The following is a 10,891-nucleotide window of genomic DNA, read 5'->3' as shown; positions in this document are numbered from 1 at the left end:
GTCGCCGGCAAGGGCTGGGCTCCGACAGGGAAGCACCGGAATGGGCTCCGATGGAGAGAGAGAGAGAAAGAGACGTGTGTTCAAATTTTGAAATCAGAAAGAGATGAGAGGGGTGTGGGTGAGGGAGAGAAGGAAAGGGTGATTTGGATTGAATTTTCAACCTTTGATTGAATCAATCCAATGGTCTATAATTTGACAAAGGGACAAAAGTCCAAATAGAAGTGAGACATTTTCAACCATTAGATTGAATTAATTTAATGGTGCATATTTTGGCACATAGACAAAAGTCTCATCAGGATTCAAAAACCCTCATCTCTTATTATATAGATATATACATATGTATATAAGTAAAATTTTAAACAAACATAATATTTATAATAAAATGTCAATGACATTTTTAAATTTGTGAAAATAATAGTAATTGTTTTATTGAAAATAAAATGACTACAACAATTTATGTATGAAAATTTTGTGAAAAAAATCTTAATATAAAGGTAATATCCATCATTATTGATATACAAATATAATTAATCTCACTATATATATGTAAAAATTACTACAGTGTTAGTTCTATTTACATGTGAAGTTCACCCTTCATATGTTGCTTTACTATTAGTTGGTGATATCACATGTCAATAATGACATGATATCACTATTATATGAAATTTTTACTCAAATTTTGTAAAAATTTGATTTATCTTACCATTATATAATTTATTTTACGACTTAAATATATGACTTTTTTACATTATCCATGATACACTAATTACATGCAATATTTTCTTTTCGATTTTACTCGAAATTAATTGTAAAATTTTATGTGAAATACTTTTGTAACAATTTATTTAATTTTTTGTACTTAATATTAATTTAAAAATTATTATTATCTTCTTATTGTTGGATATGAAAAAAATAATAATTAAAGTTGTAATTAATAAGTGCCTTTCCTGATTTAGTTTCTCCGCTACTGATTATAAACATATATACATATATATGCACATACTGATACATGTAACTCAAAATCAAATGGGTCTCCTGAGATGGGGCCTTTAATGGGTTCATGTCGAAATTGTGCTTCTCCATCTTTGGCCATGGATGGAATCATCATCAGCTGAAATGAAATTAGGTGAAATATCTATAAATCTTAAAATATGATTTTGTGAATTGTTTAATTTTTTTTTTTTTTTTATGAACTTAAAGGTCTCATTAAACTGAAAATTACACAAAAGGATAGTCACTTACACGTTAACTGAAAATTACAAAAAAGGATAGTCACTTACACGTTTAGATTTAATTTTTGAAGGATAAAAGTGGGTTTCTCCAAATGTGAAATTACACATTTGAGTAATCTACACTATGGAGGTTTTGGATTTTCTCTCATTCTAGAACAAATCCCACATTACGAATAAGAATGTAACATTCTAATATAACATTCCAATAACGTAACACTCTAATGTAATATACTAAAAAATTTCTTAATGTACTTTTTCCAAGCGTAACAACGTAACACTCCAAGTTTTTCCCAAACGTAACACTCTAATATAACACACAAAAATATTCCTTAGTGTACTTTTCTCAAACGTAACAACGTAACACTTTAAATTTTTCACAACCGTAACACTCCAATGTAACACACAAAAAAAACTTTTTAGTTTCCTAAACGTAACATCCCAATTAATAACACACAAAAAAAGGGTAAAAAATTACTTAGGCATGGTTTGGGAAGAGAGTTTGGGGTTTTTTTAAGCTAAAATAGCCATAAAAAATAAAATAGGCTTTTTAGCCAAATAAGACAAAACATTGCATCTAACCCATAATCATTACATTGTCTCTCTCTCACAAAAAAGTCAAAAAAAGCCAAAGCCCTTCTCAAATCAGGCTTTTTAGTCCTAGGTTAAAATAGTCAAAAAAGTCAAAAAATCAACTCACTTCCCAAACCACGCCTTACTGTATTTTTTTTCAGACGTAATACTCACAGTTTGAAATTATACATTTATCTAAAACTTACTAAGGAATTTTTTTTACTTTTTTTGAAATGATTTGAATAATCTCACAACCTTTTGGAATGATTAAAAAAATCTCACATTCTTTTTTTGGAGTGTTACATTGAAGTATTACGTTTGGAAAATTACACTAAGGAATTTTTCTGTGTTATATTGGAGTGTTATGCTATGGAGCTTTTTTTAGACTGTTATATTGGAGTATTACACTACTAAAAAAAACACTTTTTGCGACCGTTACAAACCGTCGCAAATAATAAATAAACAGTCGCAAAAGACTTTTTGCAACGGCCCATGCGACGGCAAATAGGGGTCGCAAATGTGGGGGTGGCAAATACTTTTTGCGACTGCAAAACAACAGTCGCAAACTATTTGCGACCGCCTAATCTACTTATGGCGACTTATATTTTGCTGTCGCAAAAAAATTGAAAAAATGCCTACAATATATTAGCTACCATCTTGTTACCGTCGCAAAAAATTAAAAAAAAAATACCTACAATATTTTAGCAAACTATATTCTCATATATATACATATATATTCAAATATTATATACAATAAATGTAAATTGACATTTGTAAAAATTCTAATGCCTCAAGTATTATTTTCCATCACTTCCCTCAACAAAAATATCTTTCTTCAAAAAAAAAAAAAAAGTATGCATACAAAATATAAACTTCTATACATGTAAAACAAATATTCATCAACCATCCTTAAACTTATTTATACAAAATACTAATAGATTCAAGTACTAAAAAAAAATAAATCTCAGTTTAGCTCTCAATATCACCCACTTAATTATATCAACCATTCCCTCAACACTACCTGCAAAAATATACATCAATATATTAGTTGACTAACTTGGATACCAAGACCTTTTTTTTCCAGAAGAATAGAAGATTACTGGATATTAATTTGATCCTATACAGAAATTTTAAACTGCTACACAGAAAATAGGGATTTATCTGGAATTGCAGTACAAGTTCTTGTTAGCTCACTGTTGTTGAGTTCAAGGTCAAGTACAACTATTCCTTAAGAAAACAACATTCTAACTATAATAGACATTTGAGGGACTGAATTATATAAAAAAGTAATTTTATTTCACAATGATGATGGCACTTCAAAAACTCACATGATTTTGTAGACAAAAAAGATGTGAATCCCCTGAACTTGCATCAAAGGAAATTACCAAGATTCCTGATCATTACCTGCAAAACGATGTTGGAGAAGAAAAAAATCATTTAATTATTCTATTATTTTAATCAAGCAACTAAACTCATTTAGCATAACCTATGACGATAAGATAGGTGAAAGGCACCAAATGACCCATTACCGCCGAGGACCCAACTCAACATTAAAGGCATTGCAAGGTCGATAAAAAAGCTCCCTCCAACTCTTCCTGGATGTGGTATCCTAAACTTTGTCAAAAACTGTAAAACATAATATAAGCTGTAATGAAATGCATGCAGAACTCCACGGAAAACTCGAGTTTATTTTAATTAGACAACAACATGTGCTTATCACACTCCTACCGATAATGGGCCAAGGCCTACACCCAAATATGCCTCGTAAGTTGAGGCCATGATCGCAGCCATTCGTGCCAGTCCATGGATAACAGCAATCCGTAGTCTTCTTGAATCCTCATAGCTGGGGAAGTTTAAAAAATAAATAAATAAATAAAGAAGAAGAAGATAGTCACCAAGATAGTGTTTTGGCATTTTAAGAGGAGTATACTTTTTAAAGTTTGATTTCATTTGTAAGGTTATTATATTCTGGGGTGAATGCTCATATGAATCAAATTTTACTTGGATTTTTTAACAAGGAAAAATTGCATTTACCTTCTTAGAGAAGAGACAACATCTATAGGACTTCCTGACTCAATGCGTCACTGCCAAGCCTTATAGAGCTCCATTGCCAGCTGATAGCTATCCTGAAATTATGAATGAAATATTTCAGCAAAGATTGTAATGTTATAGAAATTGTAATGTTTATTTGCTTCTTAGAAAGATGAATTTTGTACAAAACAATAAAATAATTCATGCGAGAAACTAAATAATAATGAGATAAGTCTGGACATTCAACACCAGAGTAATATAAGAATAATGCAAGTCTAGGGGTATATATATTTCTAACTTAGTAAAGAGAAAATTAAGTACTTGTGACATCATAGAATCCTCAGTGAGGCAAAGATCTAGCAAACATAACGTAGATCAAACAATAACTATAATTTAGGCAAACAATATACAACAAAGCAATTTGTACCTCAATGGCCATGCATCCACCTTGACCCAAATTGGGCTGCATTGCATGGACAGAGTCCCCAAGCAAGGTTACACAACCCTTTCTCTAGTTAAAAGTTGGTGCACAGTCATATATGTCCCGTCGAAGAATTGCATTTTCATCAGTGGCAAGCAACAGATCTATCACATTATCACACCAACCCTCAAATATCTTCAACAACCTTTGCTTTTTACCTAATATTTAAATATGATACAGAACATCGTCATCATCATCAATATCTTTGTCCTGACTATTTGAGAGTGCTTTCACAAAAACTTTCCAAATGCCAATTATTCTAAATAGCCAACCCTCTGTTAAAATTGCATGTTTAGAATCCAAAAAATAAATACAATAGATAACAAAAATATCAACAGTGGAATATCTACCAGTGGAACCATCTACACCACCGGGTGGTTCATTGTGAAATGCATACCACTGCATCTTTCCTGGACCAACATCTAAAGACACGAAGTATTGTTTGCGTCTCAAAAATACTCGGTACCTTCAAAAAGAGAAATTCTAAATATGAGCCTCTCCCCTCAAGATGTAAGGTACATAATAAAGAAGTCTATGAAGATAAATATATATATATAACCTATAAAGCAACAAAATAATGAAATATTAACATACTCAACGGTCTCAATATCAGCAGGCACAAAATCTGCAATACCAGTGTAACAAGTGTAGCTTGAATATGTGGCTTCCGTAAATCCAAACAAAAATTTCCTCACCTGTTCAAGAGGCATGAGTATCTATAACTTCCACACTACACAGAAAATCTATATAACATTTTCTAGACACCAAAGGAAAAACACAACATTTGCAATCTTCCACTTTTTGATGAATTTCTCCAAAAAAATTGATCATTGTGGAAATTAAACAAGGTAGTTTCTTGAAACTTCCAGGAGTTTAAAACGGACATAAACGCAAAAAAGGGGGAAATTTTAGTACACTAGGTACCTATGGCCAATAAGGTTAGGCTTTTTTGGCATAAATCATCTCCAAAAAATTGTTAACATACATCACCGCCCCAATATCAGCATAATGTTTAATTTTATATTTGCAAACATTATGATGTTTCTTTCAAAAAATGAATTACGCGCATATTAGTCATAATTAATCTGTGTTAAACAGAATTGATATGAACTAAGGTTGAGGGATAGCTTCAATATTACAATACAATTACATATTTACATATATATCCACCACACAAGTTATGACCTTTACTGTTTGATAAATGGCAATTGAATTGGCAGTTTTTTTCTTGGTTTATTGCCCTTACATGGTGGCAGTAGAATTGAATAAATTTATTATTCATATTCTGTCAGTGTATAAAATAAACTAAATTTAGATGAGCTTATGTAGCATAGTCTGCAACATTGTTGACAGGACTGGTTGTTAGTAATGGCATCCTCAGAGTTTCCATAATATGAATTCCTATGCAGTTTATCAAACAGTAAAGCATTTCTACCCAGCAACAATAAACTTTGTTCTAAATATGGATTCAATTCAATTAGAAAACCCTTAAAAATGTGATTAGTAGGGAAAAAAAGGTCAAAAGCTTGAAATACATTTGGACTTTAGGTCACTAAGTTCCCATTCCTCAATAATTTTTAGTTATATAACTATGAGAGTCCGTGCAAGTCATGTGTACAAAACTAAGTGCATCAAAATTTATAGAAATTCTGATTGAAATCTTTTCCAGGTTAAGCAGTTTGCTTATCACATTGAGCAAGCTGGAATGACTATTAATGATAAGATGGCACTTCTGTTAAATACTGTATCAAAAGGAGATGGGAACAAAGTACTACTTACAGTTTGAACAGCCAAAAATACCAGGAAAACATCCCTGGCCACAAAAACTCTGAATTTTATATAATCTCAATACGCCACGTGAATGATTACATAATCTCAATACAGAACATAATCATCAATGGAATAATAGAAGACAAATACAAACCTGGAATGCGTGAGTTTGTCTATCAGTTTCGACATCAAAGATGGACACCACCTTATTTGATGCTGCTGCCAGTACATGTCCACTTATTGGTTGAAATCTCACCTGAGCACTGCCTCCTTGCTACACCAAGTAACAGATAATCAAAACTCAAGGATAATACAGTGCAACTTCAGTAGAAATTTGGAGACATGTGAAACAAAAGAGAATGTTACAAAATCCAACCTTAGAAACACGAGCGCAAGTGAATGGATTGATATTCCAATAGCGAATTTCATTGTTACTATCACAAAAACAGAAAAGATCGTTCTTCTTGGGATGGAAATCCAGGGATATAACATGATTAGGGTGCCCGGTGTATGCATTTAAACAATAACTTGGCTGCAAAAATAAGCCCAATAAGTGTTTGGGGTGGTAATGATAAATAAATACAAAGTTCATACATTGCAAATTTTAGGTTACCAAAATGTGAACAGCAGAAGCGTGGCTTGTAAATGCAAGAATTACAAAGATTTTCGTAAAAGAGAGGGTGTAGACAATTACGTTAGCCACATCCCACAATCGCAGAGACTTGTCAAATGACGCTGTTGCTAGCTGAGACGAATTTGGCCTAAAACGTACATCTGTAATCAAATATTGGTGTTCTTCCGGTGTGGTTTCTGTTTTCAGTGTATCCATACTCCAGAGGACAACCTGATGCATGTAACAGGAATAATTAACCATAACGCCTTTTGGATCAGCGCTTCTTATCTATGCTAACATTACTTTTACTCTAAGGTATGCTTATTGAAACATTAGTTCAATCAGTGGCTGGAACTAGCAGACACACGCACCACAAATACATACACGTAACTAACGATATTGACATAGATCTTAAAGGAGAATATCCTTTGTCAAAATGCCAACTTTAGGCATGTCATATATCACTAAAGTGAACCATTGTGTCCAGCCTGGCAACTGTAGTCTTCAGGTATTATATTTATTTTTTAATGTATGTATTTTACCTTCTTGTCATGTCCAGCACTAGCTAGCAACTTCCCATCTGAAGAAAAATGACAGCAGGTAACTTTATTCCTTGTCCTTACACAACCAACTTCCCCAAAGGAAAAACCTGAAATGGAGAATTTGACCATTTCTTAGTACTATTCAAACAGTTAGGTCAAACATAGCACACACAAAATACAACAATTGATTACCCTTAGAAGACTCTGTTTTACGCTCAGTAAGACCTGGTTTTAAGGTGCCAGACAGATCTCTTCCCTCTCCTCCATCATGCGACAGAAATGAATCCATATTATCATCCAGAGAACCGACATATCCAAAATGTTCTATGTCTTCCTGCACTAATAATCAATGTTGAGCTTCATGTTACACAGAAACTTCATCCATGAGACAGATTCATTCAATACAGACTTCATGTCAATGTCAATGCTAACAGATCAATCAACTAGAAAATCCAATCAGCATGATCAACGAACTAATTTAATATCACATATAAATCAAGCAAATTCAACACTAGGACTTTTTATCTTCCAAATTCAAATTTACCAGTTCTCGCCTCAACAAATTCAAAATTGCCGATAATAAATGAAATCTTGATTTCAAGTTAAAAACAATAATTTACTACTCACTATAATGTATTGAAGAAGAAATTGAGAGATATACACTAATAGATATGGAAAATGCAAGAAAATAGGGCAAGAATAAGATGAGTTGAACCAGTACATACCTGTACGAGGATGAGACGAATTAGTCGAACCAGAGCTTCCTCGTATGATATGTATGTGTAGATAGATAGATAGATAGATAGATAGATAGAGAGAGAGAGAGAGGGATTGGGGGCGAGATTGAGAGAGAGATTCATACCGCTGGAGATCTTCAGACGACGATGACGAGCGAGAGAGCAGAGCTGTACAAGTCTGTTGAATGCGTGCGAGAGAGAGAGAGAAAGAGAATGATCCGCCATAGATCTTTAGAGCTATTTGTCAATTCTCTCTCTAGAATCATCTAGAACACAAGCTATCAGAGATATATACACAAATATATGCATGTATATAAAGAGAGAGAAAGAGACCTGGAAGAGGTTGAGGAGGGCAGGGGCGAAGGCGAGGCAGCCGAAGGAGAGAGAAACGTTACTGGCGACCTGAGAACTGAGAGCTTCGACGATTGATTTAAGACATAGAGATAGAGAGAGAGAGAGACAGAGAGGGGAACGATATCAATGTTTGTGAAATAGGGCTAGGGCAATTATAAGGAAAAAAGGAAGAAAAAATAAATATAAGGAATAAATAGATTATTTGCGACTGATAATTAGGGGGTCGCAAATTGTATGGTAGCAAAAGGTCATTTTTCTAGTAGTGTTACTTTTAGAAAAAAAGTATACTAAAGAATTTTTTTAGAGTGTTACATTAGAGTATTACGTTTGAGTGTACATTGGAGTGTTACATATTAAAATTATATATTTGTTCAAAACTTACTAAGGAATTTTTGTATTCCTTTTGAAATATTTGAAGAATCTCACATCATTTTAGAATGTTAAAAGAATTAATCAAATATTTCAAGCAATTTTTGTACTTCTTTTCAAATGTTTGAAAAATTTTATATTTCAATTCATTCCAAATAAAAAAAAATTTCATATAAAAATTCATCCTAAATTTGATTCTCCTAGGTTGTATATTTTACCTTTTTAGTACAAAATAAAAAAATATAATAAAAATAAATGTTTAACCTTAAATCTAATTTTTTAAATAATATATTAAATTTATCTTTTCAAAATTAATGAGATTAATTAGTCTATAAAAAAAATATTAGGACTAGTCGGCCCACCATTTTTTAAGATGGAGTTTATAAATAAATTTTCCTACTAATAAGTAAAAGCTGTGGAAACCCCTTTTTTCTTTTTTCTTTTTTCTTTTTTCTTTTTTTTTTTTTTTTTTTTTTTTAAATGTGGAAACACCTTTAGTACGTTCAATTACTACTACGACCAGTCGTGACGTGATTCGTTATTTAAATTATTATTATTTAAAAAGAAAAAGAAGAGTCATGGAGCTCTGCCACAATAAGGGTCATATTGAGCGAATTGAGTTATTGTTTGGCAATAACATTTTTAGTTGATTTTTTGAATTTGGTACTTTTTGGTTTGAGATTAAAAAATTCATTTATGTAATTTTTTTGAATTTTGTAAAAAAAAAATTAAAATAATTATGATTTAAATGTAGTATTTTATCTTATTAATTTTTTAATCTATTTTGTCTTTCAATAATTAATTTATCCCCAGCCATGATTGTCAAACGGAGCATGAGTTATAAAATTGGAGTCCAAACTCTCCGTGGACTGTTTGGGATGGGCTTTATTGGTTATTTTAGTCAATAAAGATAAAAAAATATTAAAATAATTAATAAGATAAAATGTCATATTTAAATTATAATTATTTTAATTTTTTTCATAATTATAAACTCAACTAGAAAAAAAAAATCATTCCAAACATGACCTTTTCAGTTAGATTAAAATAGTCAAACTTTAAGTCCGAACCTCGCTCTACCGACTTTGCCCAATGAGATCACGGCCAGGCAGATGGGCTCGCAAGCCGGCCATAGACTTAGCCCAACGGGCAGATGGGCTCACAAGCCGGCCCGTGGACTTTGCCTAATTCTTAGGTTTTTTTTTTCAATATCCCTCAACATTTGGTTAAAAATCAATTTTTTAATTTTAAAAATATATATATATATATATATAGAGAAAAATAAAGATGTAATGTGACCTAACAAAATTAAAAAATTAAAAAATTGAATTTTAACTCAATTGCCAAAATAGGCCAACCGGTCTTTGACCGGGTCCTTCCACAATACACATATTTTACAAAATGGTATAAAATTAAATCATAGTTTAGATTAAAAATAAGTTAAAATATTAAAATTTAAATTAATAAAATTAAAAATTTAGAATTCATTTTGTTTTAAGGGTCAAACCTTAAGATTTTTTTTATAATTTTTTCAATTTTTATTTTACCGCTAATTAATTAAATTGAATTGATAAAATATTCGTAATTACCCGCTACCACTACAGCATCACCCAATGCCAACCGTAACTACCTCCCTTTACTTATCTCTTCACCTACCCCTCCCACAACTACTCACTCATTTTTGCCATCTTCGTCACATCTATCATGCCCTTTGTGACCAGTGTCGATACTCATTTTATAAGGAAGATTAATATAATTATGTCAAATTATAAAATTTGACAGAAAATTATTGTAATGGAGCATAATGGCCTCATAGAGTAATGTTTGTCACGGTAAAAGTTTATATTAGTGAATCCACACTAACATAAATACTGTAGATTAGGCTACTAAAAATGCGAAATTTCCCAATTTTATTTTCAGTGGCTTTTTATTTTTTAAATTTTTGACTAAAATATAAAAGTAAAAAAAAGAGTATGTTTGAGAAGAACCTTTTAGGGTGAATTACACTAATAGTCCCTATAGTTTGGGGCTTGTGTCACTTAATTTGGTCCCTGACTTTTCAATTGTGACACATTTGACCATGAATTTTGAATCTTGTTCCAAATAAGGACAATTGAAGATATCATTAGATTTTTCAAGGGTAAAATCGTCAATTTGAAAAAATATAAACTAATTTGACAAAAATAAATGTGAAA

The 10,891-nt window shown here is 31.6% G+C and overlaps 1 protein-coding gene across 14 annotated transcripts; it reads right to left on the bottom strand.

Annotated features, from left to right (window-relative positions):
• Positions 1-2,572: 2,572 nt before the first annotated feature.
• LOC114307965 (transcriptional corepressor LEUNIG_HOMOLOG-like) lies at positions 2,573-8,549 on the bottom strand. 14 transcript variants are annotated; one of them, XM_082907963.1, is made up of 15 exons: positions 7,965-8,545; positions 7,432-7,573; positions 7,240-7,346; positions 6,779-6,928; positions 6,461-6,616; positions 6,239-6,358; positions 6,094-6,127; positions 4,949-5,009; positions 4,665-4,780; positions 4,261-4,472; positions 3,837-3,928; positions 3,531-3,645; positions 3,332-3,428; positions 3,131-3,206; positions 2,573-2,823 (listed from the first exon to the last, which is right to left on the bottom strand). In XM_082907963.1, the coding sequence occupies exons 1-10, from the start codon at positions 8,199-8,201 to the stop codon at positions 4,345-4,347; spliced, it is 1,251 nt and encodes a 416-aa protein (XP_082764089.1). In that variant the 5' UTR covers positions 8,202-8,545; the 3' UTR covers positions 2,573-2,823; positions 3,131-3,206; positions 3,332-3,428; positions 3,531-3,645; positions 3,837-3,928; positions 4,261-4,344. The 14 variants fall into 14 exon arrangements, with proteins under 14 accessions (XP_082764089.1, XP_082764091.1, XP_082764097.1 ...); XM_082907965.1 differs by lacking the exon at positions 6,094-6,127 and having other exon boundaries at positions 4,909-5,009; positions 7,432-7,578; positions 8,102-8,232; positions 8,310-8,518; XM_082907971.1 differs by lacking the exon at positions 6,094-6,127 and having other exon boundaries at positions 4,909-5,009; positions 8,102-8,242; positions 8,310-8,501.
• Between the last annotated feature and the right edge of the window lie 2,342 nt (positions 8,550-10,891).

This window comes from Camellia sinensis, chromosome 15 (assembly GCF_055761805.1).
Source record: "Camellia sinensis isolate YWXY chromosome 15, ASM5576180v1, whole genome shotgun sequence".
NCBI lineage: Eukaryota > Viridiplantae > Streptophyta > Magnoliopsida > Ericales > Theaceae > Camellia > Camellia sinensis.
Note: the sequence above shows the minus strand (reverse complement) of the source record. Positions and strands in the feature narration are given on the sequence as shown.

Bases quoted from the DNA above. Each gene is read 5' to 3' on its own strand.
- LOC114307965 (XM_082907961.1), bottom strand. From the start codon at position 8,201: ATGGCGGATCATTCTCTTTCTCTCTCTCTCTCGCACGCATTCAACAGA. The intron at 7,347-7,431 runs GTAATCAATTGT...TCTCCATTTCAG, and splicing joins TAAAACAGAGTCTTCTAAGG to GTTTTTCCTTTGGGGAAGTT. The intron at 4,473-4,664 runs GTAGATATTCCA...TTTAAATATTAG, and splicing joins TGGTGTAGATGGTTCCACTG to GTAAAAAGCAAAGGTTGTTG.